Source organism: Arvicola amphibius, chromosome 6 (assembly GCF_903992535.2).
Source record: "Arvicola amphibius chromosome 6, mArvAmp1.2, whole genome shotgun sequence".
In the NCBI taxonomy this organism is placed as follows: Eukaryota; Metazoa; Chordata; class Mammalia; order Rodentia; family Cricetidae; genus Arvicola; species Arvicola amphibius.
Genome location: NC_052052.2, coordinates 151,594,165 through 151,609,939, shown reverse-complemented (window position 1 = coordinate 151,609,939; position 15,775 = coordinate 151,594,165). Strand labels below are relative to the sequence as shown.

Below are 15,775 nucleotides of genomic sequence, written 5' to 3'. Positions count from 1 at the left end.
GGATTACGATTCTTATTAGAGCAGCTTCAACCACCTCTGAGCAAAACTCTGCTCATGTGGGGATATATATATATGTTCCTGTGTCATCGGCTCCCTCAGAAGCCTGGGGGGTCCATTAAAGAGTCAGATAAAGTGAGGGGGTTACCAGGTGGCAGGAACCTGAAACCCCCAGAGGAAGGCAGAGTGGGTCAGCATACCCCGTTGATCGATCCCACAGATTTTAAGGATGACAAGGAGCCGGTCAGATGAGAAGGGAGAGCAGAAGGTCCTGGTGGAGGAGCCACGCAAGGCAGTCTCGCCTGTGTGCAGGACTCTGCCCCACCCACTCCGGTCACCTTGCTTCCTCTTCCCACTCACCTCCCTAGGTGGGACCATGCTGGGCTTCTCTCCCTGTAGGCTGAGGCTTTCTTTCTGAGCAATCCCCTCTCCTTCCCTCCCTGCCTTTCCTGGCTGCTTAGGGGTGGGGTACCACCCAGCCAAGCAGATGAGGAAAAGAATGCATGGCCTAGCCTAGTCCTACATAGAAGCTTCTGCTGCGTCCTAAGGAGCCCTCAGTAATGTATGTGGAGATACATCGGATGCCTGATAGAAACAGGGAATATCAACAAAAATGATGTGTTCAGGTCCACAGACACTGTAGAACAGCTGGGTGATGGCAAGGCCCAGCTGTAAAGGACGGTCCCTCCTCTCTCTCTCTCTCTCTCTCTCTCTCTCTCTCCCTCTCCCTCTCTCCCTCTCCCTTCCTCCTCTCTCTCCTTTCTATATTCCATGCTTCAGGAAGAGAGAGTCTGAAAACAGAAAGTCAGGAGGTATACACTGAGGTCCTCAAGAACTTCCAGGCCTTGGTGACAGAGGCAGTGGGGTAATGGGGGACCATACAGACCAGAGTGGCACACAAAAAACACACCTTGGCTGAATAATAATAATTATCATTATTATAACAATATCATACATTCAGGACAAACCCAGCTGCCCCAAGCCAACCATAAAATCCCTATGTACAGTAGAGTCTAAGTTAATGGAGGGAGGGGTTGCTCACCAGCACACATGGGATTTACTTGTATCAACTCTTTAAGGAGGGGCCAGCCCCTCCTCCTGCCCCCTGCTAAAGCTTAGAACGAGCTGAGGAGGCTGGCACTGCCAAAGTCACCCATTCGTGTTCAGTATGCTTATGCCAAGAGGCTGGGCTGGCCTCCTCTGATGGCCTAGCTGCAAAGCACAGGTAGGTGAACCTATGAGAACAGGTAGCCACAGTTTGGGCACGTGGTTCCTCTAAGTTCCCCTTCCATCCCTTCCTGGCTCCTTCTGTGGGCCCGCCCATAGCAGAAAGGGCCAGGGACACTCAGGGTGCAGACAGGGCATGCAGAGCGGACCCACGCATGCTTGGTCCGCCCAGGCACCATGCAGCCAACCTGGACTGTTACACAGGCGTCAGAGGGCTGGGTGGCAGAGGAGTCTGAAAGGCCCTCCATAGGCTGGGTGGTTGATTCAGTCTATGGTGGAGCCTCCTGAGAGCCCGGCCTTTGGGAAGGAAGCTGCAGAAATTCTGGAAGTACCAGGTCCTCTTTGCGAAGAAGTCCCCTCTGGTCATGGGCCCCACTGCTCTGCACCCGGTTCAGCAGTTCCACCAGGCCTGGGGACAGCCACAGAGTCAGGAGGCCATATGGTTGGAACATCTGTGTTAATGCTTCCCCTATTCTGCTGCCTGAGATGGCCAGTCTGACCCCAGACCATCAGTATATTCCAGCGTCAATGGCCCCTTAGTCCCGTCCTTAGCTCAGTCCACCCTCAATGATACTCAGCCCTGATCCCATTTCCCTCCTCCCGTTGATTCCGTGGCCCCCACTACCCCCGGCAGGGCACCTTCAATGTCGCAGGTCTGCCGTTTCCCAGTAGAATTGCTGGCATCTTCCACAAGCAAACTGGAGGGCAATGGGGGGAGATGAGTATCCTTGTCCTGGGTTCTAGGCAGGCATCCCTGCAAGAAAGAGGGGTGAAGTTCACAACCAGGAGGGGAGAAGAGGAAAGGGAAAGAGGCCCTGAGGTTCCGGGTTACCTGGCTACGGCAGGGGGATGCGCTGCTGGCTTCACTCATCTTCCCATCTACAACGGAGAACATCACGGTTGGGTTTGGCCGCACTGGGAAGCCAAGGCCCAGGGTATACACATCACTTACCTGGAAGAATGTCCAAAACCAGTGTCTGTGAAGCCACTGAGCTCACTAGCTTCTCCAAATCCAGCAGCTGTTTCTCCCCTGGCTACGGAAAGAGGTTTGGAGCCTGTGAGTCAGACCGCAAAACCTTCCCACCTTCCCCGCCCCGCCCCGCCTACAGCTCCATCACTCACGCGATGCAGGACCACCTGTTCCAGGCTCAGGCCGTGCTTTGCCAGGATGGGCTGCAGCGCCTCCTGCAGACGCTTGGTGGGCTTAGCGGAGATCCTCACCACACGCTCCAGGTTAGCCAACTCCAGCCTGTATGGAACCCTAGAGCTGCGGAGTGGTGGAGACCCAGGGGACCCCTTTTCCCAAAACAAGCCCGGAGGGACCAGAGCTGAATGCGGAGGGGGGAACAGTTTGGGGGTGGGGCTTTAGCCTAGCGGGTAAGAGTTTCCAGCTCAACGGTGAGATCTGAGATTTGGGCCCAGTAGGCAGCTGGAAGCCAGATCAAGTTTTGGGGTAGGACACTCACTGGAAGGTGATCCTGTTTTCCAGTCGCACTTCCTGGTCTGCCAGCACCGTGCAATCCTGATCCAGGACCAGGGCCTTCTGCGGATACCAGGCAAGGTCTAAGAATCCCCTCCCTCCATCCCAGGCTACCCGGGGGGATGGGGTGGGACACTTGGGAATCACCTTCACTTCCTCCTGTGGCCTCTACTGTGGTACCCTAAAGACCAGAAGGACCAGCCCATGGGTAACAGAAGGCTAGAGAGGCAGATGGGCTAAGGACCAGCAGAGCTGGATCCTGGGAAGATCAAGGCCAAGGAATCCTAAGGGGGAAGATGCCCTGGGCATGGCCGCACCATGGTGCACACCTTTATTCCCAGTATTCTACTCAGAAACTGGGAGAGTTCAGGCCAGCCTGGGTTACGTAGCAAGTTCTAGGCCAGCTAAGACTACACAGTAAGACCCCCCCCCACACACACACACCCTGCTCCCTCTGAAAAAGAAGGGAAAGAAAAAGGAAAAGGAAGGAAGGAAGGAAGGAAGGAAGAAAGGAAGGAAGGAAGATGCTTGGGAGTGTGAGGGGAAGCTTAGGAAAGGATCCAGTTTGGGGAAACAGAAGGGTAGGGGGTTTACATATTAATTGGGGTGGGGGATGCATCTTCAGTAAGGATGAAGATTAGGTCCTGGTTCCTTCAGGCATGAGATAGATTTCTCCTCACCACCCACCTGTTGTTAGCCACCCAGACCTTGTCTCTTGCCTCCTTAATGCCTAGGTAAGCCCCCCCCCCCCCCCGCCCCCCCCCCCCCCGCACCAGCTCCCGGCACCCCCCAAACTGGACCAGAAATGGTACAGCCCTGGCACACAGTAGGGACACAGACAAGACTACTGTCTGTACCAGCCTAAGATTGTAGGGGGGCGGGCTTAAAACGGGGGTGGGGGAACTCTCCCAGACAGGGACACAGAGACAGGTGGGATGTGGGTGGTGAAGTTATATTTAGCAGGCACCAAAACCCATCTGGGCTGTTGGCAGCTGTTCTGGTGGCCTAAGAAGGTGGGCAGAGTGTCTCCCATTGCGGCCCTCACACCCCCATACACCCAGGTCCTGCAAACACCCCCTTGCCTCCCTCTTCCTGAAACACCCCCTCTGTACAATTGTCCCAGACAAGCTCTGCCCCCGGACTCTGGCTGCTGCCTCTCAGGAAGCCTTCTGACCAGACATGCCTGCCTTCCCTGGAAGGCTTACTCTGGCTCACCCTAATCACCTTTTGCCTGGCTTCCCTCCAGCATGGACCTAGTAGACACAGCCTGGTTTCCAGTTCTGATCACATACCTTGGCTGCCTCTTAGGACCTGAATAAATTCCTCTCACTTCCCCTGGAATGCAGCATTGTTCCCCTGGGGCCCCCTTCCAGGGTGGTTTAAAAATGAGCTTTCCTGGGGGTAGAGAGATGGTTCAGCAATTAAGAGCACTGGCTACTTTTCCAGTGGACCTGGGTTCAATCCTTAGCACCCACATGGCAGCTCACAACTGTCTGTAACTCTGCTGCCAGGGGATCTGACACCTTCACACCAACACACATAAAATAAATTTAAATAAATTATTTTTTTAAAAACTAGTTTTCCTAGACTAGCTTAGTGCTCATTTTCACTTAAAGGAGACTTCAGGGATTAGGCTCATTGAATACTTCTGATGGCAGAGGTGAGTTCCCCAATGGCAACTTTAGGGGCGGGCCTATGGGGGTGAGGCATGAAGTGTGGGAGTGGAGAGCATTCCTGGTTCCAGCAGCACCCTCTCCCCAGCTCTGCATCCCCACAGCCATCAGAGCAGGGTGCTGGGTGAAGCTGGAACAAGGCTATGGGGTGGGTTTGTGTGTGAGTAGGGTTTTTGAGGAATATGAACGGGTATCTGAGGATGAATGAGAAGTTGGCGCTAGGATCCATGGAGATGTGGACACAGGGGTGGGAATAAAGCAGGCAGGGTATGCTGATAGGGAACGAGCTAGAATTAGGGGTAGCCAGAAGATTAGGAAAAGAACTGGCTCATGACCAGAAAAGAGGTGAGAGTTGGAGACAGGTCATGCTCATACCTGCTCATTGCCCACCAGGTAGACCTTAATGTCAGGTAGAGAGAGGCCTCTCTTCTCACAGATGCCTGCCAGCATGTCTCGGATGGTGAGGCCTGGCCGAGCCAGGGCCAAGGAGGCGGTGCCATCAGGCAGGTACACGCAGCAGTACTTCCCTGGCCGGCTTTCACTCTCTCCGTCTCCACTTCCAAGGCTCTTTCGGTGGCTCTGGTTGTGGGCAAGAGCAGACAGGCTGTGTGTGCACAGGGACGCTATAAGCTGGGACACATACATCTACACACGTGCAAGGGTGCACCTGGAGGCAAACACAGATGTGTCTTGCTCCAGAAACACGGGGATGCACACTCAAACATGTAGACACTCAGCTAGGCATGGTGGCACATTTTGTCCTAGTGTTTGGAGGCAGAGGCAGGCAGACGTCTAAGTTTTGAGGCCAGCCTGGTCTACAGTGTGAGGTCCACAGCAGCCAGGGCTATATATAGAAACCCTGCTTTGGGGAGCTGGAGAGATGGCTCAGTGATTAAAAACACTGACTGCTCTTCCAGAGGGCCTGGGTTCAGTTCCCAGCACCCACATGACAGCTCACAACTGTCTGTAACTCCAGTTTCAGGGTATTTGAAACCCTCACACCAATGTCCATAAAATTAAATAAACTATTTTTTTTAAAAGAAAGAAACCCTGTTTCAAAACAAAAATAAAATAAATGTGGACACTCAGGGACAGCTTCACAAAGCAACCACACACATCATGCAGGGTACACCTAGGCACCCACACATGCACAGACACCTGCCAGCAGAGAACATGACCCCACAATTTGTAGAGCGATTGCTATATCAATCACGGAAAGAAAAGAAGGGTGGTGGGGTGATGGTTTTGCGGAGTAAGCTAGGAGTAGAAGGGCAGACATCCACTGGGAATGCTGGGAACCCATGAAGGGAACTGGCAGTGACCCTAGTCAGAAAGGCACCGTGTTCCCCCAAATGCTACTCACCTCAGATTTGCTGTTCACGAAGGCAAGGAAGCCCAGGTCCAGACTGGCGGAAGAATTCAGGGACCCCTGAGACTCTCGACGCAGTGCTGCTGAGTTCACGGCTCCACCTGTCATCTCTAAGGGAAAGTCAGAAATGAAGGGAGCTGCTTCCTCTCTCCATCCCTCTGGTGAGGCCCTCTCATTTGGCGGGTCTTGTTTAAGGCCCTCCAGCCTGCAGAGACTTAAAGTGTGTGGGTCCTTGGGTAGCCCTCCCAAACTTCCGGGTTGCAGCAGGGAAGCGCAGCCTCCTGGAGAAACCGGTTGGTCTCAAACCTACATTTTGGGGTTTGGGTTTTGCCTTCTTGCAGACTGTGGGTCAAGTAAGGAGAGGGGGGCGTTTCCAAAACTGACCCAAACTTCCTGGCCACACCATTCCTAGAGCCGGCCTCACCTCTACGAAAAGACTTGCGGAGTGGGCGGCCACAAGAGCCCTCAGCCAGCGGCAGCTGCCCCAACTCCTCCACGCCCAACGGCAGCGATTTCCCAGGCTTCAGCTTCGGCTTCTGAAGGTATAGGGAAGACTCTAGTGTGGAGCAGGGTCCTAGCCCAGCACGCGGATCCACAGCTGAGACTGTCCGCGGTCCCCGCGCAGCCTCCTGCCACCCCGGTACTCACCTTCCTCGAGGTGTCTGGGCTGCCGAGGCGCGAGGAGCCAGGTTCCCGCAGGGGGCGTCCCTCGGCCTCAGCCAGCAGGCACTCTTGGTACAGCGGGGATTTGACGAAGCGTGCATAGCTGTCGAACTTCATCAAATTGAAGATCTGCGCGGCCAGCGGGTGTGGGTGGCGATTGGTACCAGGAAAAGACAGTGGAGGGCTGAATGGGTGGCTTCTCCTTGCACCTCTTGTGTCCCTGACCTCGCCAACCCATGGAAGGAGGCCCAAGCCCTGCCCCAGTTCCTGGAGTCTGAGACCCGCCCTCCTCTTGGCCCCGCCCCGTCCATCCTTCAATCATCCACGACTTTCACCCTCTTCCTCCCGCCCTGACCCTGCATTTTGCTCTGGTTCTGCATCAATTTTGCCCCAGTATTGCTCGGACTTCGCCTCTGTGTCTGCTCCTATTGGGCGTTTCACTGGTTTCCCTTCTCAGCCTATCCTTGCCCCTTGGTCCCCTCACCTGAAGCTGCTGGGCTCGAAACATATCCGGCCGGGGCTGGGCCAGCACCTCCTCACTAAGCCAGGCCTGTCGGTCGATGTTCACCGGGCTCAGCGCCTGGCTGGACAGGAACTCATGGTAGATATTGTGGGCCTCCTGAGATAGCTGGGGGATGAGGGACCGGAAGAGGTCAGGGGGCATGCTCCAGGCCTAGTCCCCACCCATCTGTCCCATCTTTCTCTCCACCTGCTTGGTGTCACTGGCTGGGATCTGTTGGAACCGCTCGCAGGCTTTCCAGAAAGTTACGTTCTCTGCGCTGAATTCCTTCTTCAGGAACTCCTGGCACGAGAAGAGGAAGGAAGGCTTCAGACACAGGCTGAATCGGGGATGTGTTCAAAGACTGGCACAGACACGGGGCCAAGAGAGCAGACAGACAGACAGATGGTGCCAGATCTGGGTACCAAAGGAAAACGCGAAGCAGAGATGAGGACAAGGAGAAGGAAGAGTTAGTTCCCAGCTCAGGGTGTGAGGGAAAGGGTGCCAAAGACAAGCTAGATGAGGGACCACGGAGAGGAGCAGCGAGCAGTCTGGCCAACTTGAAGCCCTGTCTACGCCCTCTTCAGAATCCCCCATCCCTGCAGTGGCACCTGCCCCCCCATCCTACTCCCCTTTCCCAGGCTTACAGTGAAGTAAGCCAGGCCCAGTGGGTCTTGTAGCAGCCTCTCAAAGGACAGGGCCCAGCTGGCCACGGGCTGATCATCTGTGGAGAAGGGGCTGCTGGGGCCACTGGGGAGGCTGTGGATGCTGAGGGAGCTGCCTCGGCCCTCACTCTGGCCTTGGGAACCTGCTGTGCTGGTCAGTTCTGTGGAGAGATGGACAAGGAGGGTGAGTCTTTTTCCTTCCTCAGCCTTTGACCCAATCCCCACTGCAGGCAGGGACTACTCTTCAGGGACATTACCTGAAAGACCAGCAAGTGGCAGGGAGTTTCCCCACTCACTTCCACCCCCTTATCCCTCCCTCCCTCCCAGTCACCCCTCATCCACACAGTCTGCCACTTACCTCCATCGGAGACAGCCAGAACCTAGGAGAGACCCAAGGTTGAAAATCAGAGTAGGACTCTATAAGGAATTTCACACAGGACCCAGCTCCCGTGAGCTGGAAATTGTGTTTCCTGTCTACAGAGTCAGGTTGAATGTCTCCAGAGAGTCATTACTGCCCAGGGTTTTGCTCAGGCTTTCCTGGCCCCTTTTCTATCAGGTGCCAACCACTGTGTGCTGGGACTTCCTCAGGGTACTCTAGTGGCCCCTGGCTCCCTTCTCTCTCTCAGCCCTTCTAGGTGGGTTCAGGTGTGCAGATTTCAATCTCGCCTCTGCCAGGTACTGTTTGTATGAGTTGAGCACATAGCTCACTTAGTGGCTCCTATCTGTAGACAAGGGGTGTTGCTACAAATGATGACGTCCTCCAGGAACTGCATACGCTGTGTTTATAACACTGCCAACTGTATACGCTGTGTTTATAACACTGCCTAGCATACGGTATGGTGAGGGCCAGGCCGGTCTTGTTTTTGAGGAAGGAGATGTTTCTGTAGCTAACTGCATTTGTTTATCCTTGGGGGGGGCCTCTCCCCATATCTTGGGCATGGCATAGATGCTACTTTTGTGGCACAGAGTAGTGTCCATCAGACTTTGACTCTAGCGGAGAGTGGCCAGGAGGACCCCCTCTGACATTTAGGTTCAGTAAATCCAGGGTGGGGCTTGAAACTTTCATTCCCAACAGGCTTTCTGGGCAATTCTGGTGTTGGTCCAGGGGCCACAATATGAGCAGCACTGTCCCTCGGGCCAGCTCCGTCTCCCCTACAGTGTCGACTAACTCTGACTTCTCTGGGGGCTCTGCCACTGGAGAATCAACCCCCCCCACACACACACATCTGGCAGTCCTTGCAATGGTTTCTTTGGTGTCTTTCCTACCTTCCCAAAGCTCCCCAGCTCTCCCATGGACTCCTACCCACACAGGACAGACTTTCCCCGTTCTTGGTTTAGTTCTGGGCCCTTTGTGTCTCCCCGCAACATCTCGCTCCAACCACACACAGTTTCCTGCGATTATCTGTCTGCAGATGTCCCATGAGCCATTCAAACCCAGCCAGTCTCAGGTGGCCACCTTTCTGTCCCCACTGTAAAGGTCCCGAAACAGCTCACCTGTATCCTGTCTTTTTTCCATCACTTAGGCTCCTAGCACCTCCAACCCCCGTTCCCTCGTACCTTTCATTAAGTCCTGTCACAGACACTTCCATTATGTCCCTCCTTCCCACTCCCAATCCCCACCAAACAAGCCCGGGAAAGCCACCTTGGGCTCTGTTCTCTGCTCTCCACTCCTGGGTCATGTTTAAGTCAGGATAGACCTGCAGGACACTGTAGTATATTATTTGGCCTCCAAGGAAAAAGTTAAGTTTAAAGGGGTCTCCTATGTTTAAAAATCAAGATTTTCTGCATTAGTTCCATTGGTTCCATTTTCCTATCTCCCCTATAAAAGTGATGCTCATGGTATCGTGAGTAACTTCTCAGAGTAGCAACCTGGACTGGCCTTGAGTAGCCAGTGGCGTTCCCTAAGGGGATTCTCGTTCCTCTCTAAGGACTCTGGGGGCAGTCTGATGCATCTGTACTACATTGGAGGCAGCGGGAAGCAAGCACCACCTAGACTGCTTGAAGTCAGACTTCGTGCTGTGTGACTTTGGGAAGAAGGCTCAGTTATCATTTCAGCCTCTCTGGAAATTGGGCAAATAATGGCTCTGCCTCCAAAGGATTGCTTCAGTTGATCAAGGTAGACACACAGAAGGAACCCAAAACACTACGTGATGTGCAGCGGATGTTCCAGATTCACAACTACTGCTGTCTCACCAGTATGCATCCAGGCTGATGCTGCCGGGTGTTTGAGTGTGCTACCCTACAGGATAGCAAAGAGCACAACTGTCTGGGCTCTCAAGACAAAGACTCAAATCCTAGTTCTGCTTTTTCCTTATTCTACAATCTTGCATGGGGGTTGCAACCTTGCAAGAGAGAAAGTTTGCAATTGCCTGAACTGGGTGTGGGACCCACTCCCTCCACCAGCTCAGCACACTCTGACCCACCCCCGCCACTCCACACTCTGCCTCATAATCCTTGAGATGAGCCTCATCATCAGAGTCAAATCTCTCCACCAAAGCCCTCACATCTCTCAGCGAAGGACGAGAAAGTCCTGATTCCTGGGGGTGGGAGATCCTTCAGGAGGCCTGCAGTCCCCAGGCAGCCTGCTCTTTCCTTCCCCGGCACCTGCCTGCACCCACTGCTGCCTTCCTCCCCCAGCTGCTCCACAGCCGCAGCTGTGTTCCTAACTTCAAGCTGTGCCGTCCTCCCCTTAGCTCGCGGATGCATCCCCTTCTCGGTGCATGCCTTCCCCTCTTCCAGCATTCTTAGCCTTTGGGCTATCCCCCAACCCCAGATCAGCCTGTCCTTTGCAGGTAGCTCTCTCTGGGCAGGAGTCCTTGACATAGCCAAAGGGGCACTGAAGCCAGATGCACTAGGGTTTTGTTTGGCTCTCAGAAGTTTTATTTTTATATTATCTTTAATTAAATGCCTGTCCTTAATAGGGCCAGCTCCCAGGTTTTTTCCAGGCCCTTTTCTCCCCACTGTTCCACCCTGGACTCAATTCCTTGCCCGCCTCAGTAGGGTTGCTGTTGCCAAGTTACAGCTAAACCCTACCTGCTTGACTAATGAGCCCCTCCGACATCATTTCCCTCCTCCTCACCTCCACCCCACACTTCATCAAACTTCTATTTTCCCCACACCCCTGCTTCCTGTTTTGCTGTTTCCTCCGCCTGAGTACCTACTTCTAGAGCCCCCTGGCACCGCTCCTAGATCCTGCCCCATCATCAGTTACCCCCAAACGCTGGTCTTCACCCTTCCCTTTCCTCTACACGCCTCCTTCCTTGTGCTGGGGCTCTTATCCCTGCAGCCTAGTAGCTCCTAGTGACCTAACAAGGGCAGGTCTTGTGGGGTCTATCTGAAATCCCGGATCCACGGGCATCCTCTTTGATTCTATGCCCAAGCACCTGTAAGACTAAGTCGCTGGGTCAAGTGCCCTCTCCATGCTCGGGCACAGCTGTTCAGTGTCTCCTCCCACGCTGCATCCTGAGGTTCTTTGTTCATGCCTTCCTTGCCCCTCTGGCTGTTGAAAGTAGAATCGGGACAAAGGTGGAAGAGGGACCGAAATCTCGGGCTTGGAGGAAGAAGGAAGGAGTCCAGCTCCTGCTCGGTCGTCTGCATGGCTGGAATAACGGATTTTCCCCCAGCCCATCTTCCCCTAAGGAGCATGGGGCTCGGCATTCCCAGCCTCTGGGGGCTGCCGTGAGTCTGGACAGGACATGCCTTGGTCAGAGAGTCAACTTTGGCAAAGTGGGATCCAGAGCCACAGCTATGGCTCACTCAGCCTCCAGGGCATGGGGAAGTTGGGCTCGACAGTGACCCCAGTTCTCACCTTCGCATGAGGTACCATGTTGAGTGAGGAAGGAAAAGGGGAAGAAAGGATGAGGAAGGGCGTGGTGGCCAGTGACACTCCCTCCCAACCACGTCGGGTCTGGCTTTAATTTGTCATGCTTTGTTCTTAGGAAGTGGGTCTAAGGGAGCAGCTGGGACCTGAGGATACCGAGGAAGCCACCTCAAGCTTCCTGATCCAGCTATGCCACAGGCAACCAGATTCTTGCTCTACCCTCAACATCTCTGTCCCCCGCATGGAATGCTATTGGCCCTGTTTTACAGGTGAGGAACCCAAGGCACCGGAAAAAGCGGCGAAGATAGGAGAAGCCACGTTTTGTCTGAAGACTCCACCATGCCACTCTGGGCTGTTTCCATATATGGGCACTGTTACTAAAGGCAGGTGTCACTGCTCCCAGCCTCGCCACTTCCAGAATAAACAGGGGACACTGGAGGACCAGGACTTGCAGCCCTTGGGCACAGGTGGGCAAGGCCAATGGAACTGAGGCCCAGGGACTCCTCTTGAACTGGGCCCCTAAAGGATTCAGATCTTAAAGAGGGAGCAAGCGGCTGGTGGACACCTCTGGTTTTCTCTGCCATGCAAACTTACTCAAACCAGACTCGATTCCACATCCCTGGTGTCTTCCAGAGTCAAGCACCTGACCTGTGATCTTGCTTGCTCTGGTGGATGTCTACACAGCCTTAGTGCCTGGTCCCTTCAGCTTGAGACAGCTCCTTAGGGATGACCCCAAGTCTTGGCCCTTCTATAATATACCCCTGTTCTGCCCCTGAGATTCCTGACCCTGAGTTGGACACTAGGAACATAGAGACACATGAGTTTCTTGTAGGTCTCTTTGCCAGTGTTTGCTGAGGGGACCAGCGCTACCTGAGTTTCCAGAAAGAGAACTATGACTAACTCAAAGTTAAAGTCATAGACTTCCTCGGGATGTATCCCTCCACAGTAACTGTATGTTTTCCAATATGCAAGTTTCCCCCTGGGCCACCCCCCGACCAGCTTGCATATCCTTTAAGGACCATCTTCTCCAGTGTTAGAAGTTAATGGAGAAGATGCTTTTCCTTACCAGGCTCCTCTTGGACTTTCTCCATTCCTGTCCTAAGCTCTTCCCCAAACAAGAACTTTATTCCAGTAATCTCCACTCATATCTTTTCGTGCCTCACTACGTTGTGGCAAACTGTGGGCTGCTTGGGGGACCAGGACTTGACTTGAGTCTTAAGTGCTTAGGGTGGGAAAGCCCAGAGCAGCGTCTGAGGGAATGAGTGAGTGCATAGATGAGTGACAGCTGGTACTGTGTGACGATTTCTCAGGAGGGGGCTCAGAGCGCTCTTGAAGTGACAGGTTTCATTTCAGCTGCTTGACAAGCAGAATACCAGAAGGCTAAGGCTGATGACATTGCCTCAGCAGGAAATGTTGGAGGATGGGAAGGGACCAGAGCCAGTCGCTACTGGGGGACTCAGGGGGTATGTGCAAACAGGGAGCTTTCTACTCAACAGGATTATCAGTTGTGTTCCTCTGAGCCTCCCCCGTGAGGTAACAACCGGGCACCTTACCCACAGACCCCTCTCCATTCTCATCTACCCCGTAGTCACCAATACCTGTCTTCTTGTCCCTGCTCTAGCCAAGTATGGCCTTGTAAAACTGCCTGTTGTCCAGCAAGTCGACATTTGTGAACCATGATCGCTCTAGAGTCATACAGAGATTTCAGAGCTGATCCAGAAAGGACAGAGATAAACACATGTGGCGGTTACTGAGAGGACCTGGGGAAGCTGCGGGCTTGACAGGACCCAGGGCAGAGCTTGGGGCACCCTGTTTACTCTGAATGACTTTTGGATAGAGAAGCCATGGGATGAGACAGGAGGGAGAGGCTGGGTCTGTCTCCAGCCCCCTCAGCTGGCCTGCAGCTCTGGATTCTATTCCAGAAGCATCAGTCTGGTTGATTTTTAGCAAACAGGCTCTCCTTGGACTTTCTAAGGTAGGTTGATAGTAGAGGAAGTAGGGTTGGGGCTGGGCCAACTTTTGGAATTGGTCTCCCCTTTCCCCTCTACCCAAATAACTCAGTGCTGGCAGTGGAGCTGCCCGTCAAGAGGTGGAGACAAATCTTGGGAACTGGAAAGTAGGGGTGGGGACTGGAATGGCTCATCTGTTTAGTGAGGTGAAAGAGTCTTAAAGAGGGGCTGAAAATATAGGGACTTTGGGGCTAGCATGTCCTTAGCCCTCACAGTGCTCCAAGGGTCTCAGGTTCATCATGCTGCTTAGGCAATGGACTGCGATCCATTCCAGTTTCATTTTACAGAGGGCAAAGTAGGAAAGGGAAGGAAAACAGAGCTAGAACTGGGATCCCACCCAGGTCACTCTGAACCCACTGGCTTTGTCCCATGGTACTAGGCTGAGGCCTTGGACAGGGACTATTAGGGACACTGTTCTGTGTCCCTGGAGTTGTTAGTGACTCTGCCAGATGAGTCTGCTGGTTTGCTGAATGAATGAGGAGAACCAGAAACTAGCTGTGGGACAGCTCTCATCGGGAGTTAATGACCTGGAAGGGTGTGGGGATAGCCGCAGCCCAGGATTTCCTATTCTCCGCCCCACACCCTCCTTCCTGGAGGCTAGGAATAGAACAAGCAGAGCTATTCATCCTGTCCCATCCTTACGGACCCATCCTGGGCAGCCCCAAAAATCTGGCAGGATGCCTCTGGAGCAGGTTGATGTAGTGATCTGGCAAGGGCTGCTCTTAACCTTAGCTTGGGCACCTAGAGCATGAGGCGAGGAGAGGGGGGCTGAGGCCCAGAGGTGTAGGCACTTGAGCAGTTGTAAGAGTGAGCAGGGAGTGACAGGGCCACTGGGTCCCCATGCCACTTTCTAAGAAGTTTCAGACAGGGCTAATCCTAGGAGCAGTTGAGGGAGCAGGGAGCCCAACCTGTGTGGGGAACCAGAGCCTGTGCCCACTGTGCTCTGGGCTCATCTCTAGGGTTGCACCAGACTCCTAGCAGGGCCTTTGGAAGGGTCCTGGGGTGACAGCACCAGGTCCCATTGCCAGCAGCTATCTACACCCAACTTCTACAGCTTCCTGGCAGCCCCCTGGGCTCCTCCTCAACCTTGCCGGGTGTGCCTCCTGGACTCCACCCTAGGTGTGCCCACCCCCTCCCCGTGGCTCTGGCTCAGAGCCTGCACTCACCATGCGCCCGTTGGGGACACCCAAGTGCTTGGGCTTCCCTGGCATACCGCCGCTGATCACAGGTCCCCGCCACGGGGGGCCACCCACCACAAGGATTGTGGAAGCACTGATCAGAGCTCTCGGGGTGGCAGGCAGGCAGTGGAGAGAGCTCGCTGTGCTCCTGCGGGCCTTCACATCCTGAAACACCAGCTCACTACCTCTTTTCTTTGCCACAGGAAGTGTCTCTATAGAAACCAAACCACAGAAAGAAGCAAGGTCTAAGAGAGCGAACGTCTCTTCCTACTCGCATACACACACGTTCACGCACACACACATGCCGCCAACGCACCCTCGGTTGCACCCCATGCAAGCACCAACACACAGCAGGAGCCTCCTTGTGCCGAGTGAGGAGCCTGGAGTGTTCTGGCTCAGCCTGGCAGCTTCAAGCCTATGTGTCAGCTCACAGAAGTGCATGGCCATAAACTAGGAGCTTTTGTACCAGGTAGTATGGCAGGGGTTCCTGTGGACGTGGGGACATGTGCACTGGGTCCTGGCTATCCATACATGTGCTTTATGCATTTACTCCAGACCTGCTATGTGCCAGGCTTCTGCATGCTTAGCACTCTTACTCCAGGCAGTTTGCATGCAGAGACCTTATACTTAGGCTGTCGTTTGATGATCACATATACATGTGTGACCATGCACATGGGCGTGCATGTCATGAACATATAGGCTTCCTTTCACAAGAGCACCTAAAGCTTCAGACATACACATGTGAAGTTGGATGTGGTGGCACATGCCCATAATGCCAGCCCTTAGGAGGTTGAGGCAGAACCTGGAGCTTTAGCTACATAGTAAATTTGAGGTCAGACTTAGCTACACCAGCCTCAATCTGCGTGCGTGCGTCTCTCTCTCTCTCTCTCTCTCTCTCTCTCTCTCTCTCTCCTCTCTCTCTCTCTCTATCTCTATCTCTCTCTGTGTGTGTGTGTGTGTGTGTGTGTGTGTGTGTGTGTGTGTGTGCAGAGTGCCTTGGGTAGGTACATATGACAGGCACATCCATACTTTGGTCTATGTGTAGTCAGATACTCCAGAGATCAGGTCTGCACACATATACCAATGGCTAGGAGAATGAATTGTATACATCCATACCAAAGAGGCAAATTAATCCATACTCATGGAGAAACCCTGCCTTGATGTAGAACTGTCTTAGTTCAGACTTTATAAGAAA

At 53.8% G+C, this 15,775-nt stretch overlaps 1 protein-coding gene across 2 annotated transcripts; it reads right to left on the bottom strand.

Moving 5' to 3' along the window:
• Nucleotides 1-913: 913 nt before the first annotated feature.
• Rgs14 (regulator of G protein signaling 14) lies at nt 914-14,756 on the bottom strand. Of its 2 annotated transcripts, XM_038335344.1 has the most exons (15): nt 14,569-14,756; nt 7,932-7,953; nt 7,556-7,734; nt 7,119-7,211; nt 6,894-7,037; nt 6,395-6,538; nt 6,171-6,282; nt 5,741-5,856; nt 4,753-4,956; nt 2,691-2,767; nt 2,347-2,473; nt 2,177-2,258; nt 2,057-2,103; nt 1,864-1,978; nt 914-1,633 (listed from the first exon to the last, which is right to left on the bottom strand). In XM_038335344.1, the coding sequence occupies exons 1-15, from the start codon at nt 14,611-14,613 to the stop codon at nt 1,494-1,496; spliced, it is 1,647 nt and encodes a 548-aa protein (XP_038191272.1). In that variant the 5' UTR covers nt 14,614-14,756; the 3' UTR covers nt 914-1,493. The 2 variants fall into 2 exon arrangements, with proteins under 2 accessions (XP_038191272.1, XP_038191273.1); XM_038335345.1 differs by lacking the exon at nt 2,057-2,103 and having other exon boundaries at nt 1,864-1,922.
• Nucleotides 14,757-15,775: the final 1,019 nt, after the last annotated feature.

Bases quoted from the DNA above. Each gene is read 5' to 3' on its own strand.
- Rgs14 (XM_038335344.1), bottom strand. From the start codon at position 14,613: ATGCCAGGGAAGCCCAAGCACTTGGGTGTCCCCAACGGGCGCATG. The intron at 7,038-7,118 runs GTGGAGAGAAAG...CTCATCCCCCAG, and splicing joins CAGCCAGTGACACCAAGCAG to CTATCTCAGGAGGCCCACAA. The intron at 2,259-2,346 runs GTGAGTGATGGA...CTCTTTCCGTAG, and splicing joins AACAGGTGGTCCTGCATCGC to CCAGGGGAGAAACAGCTGCT.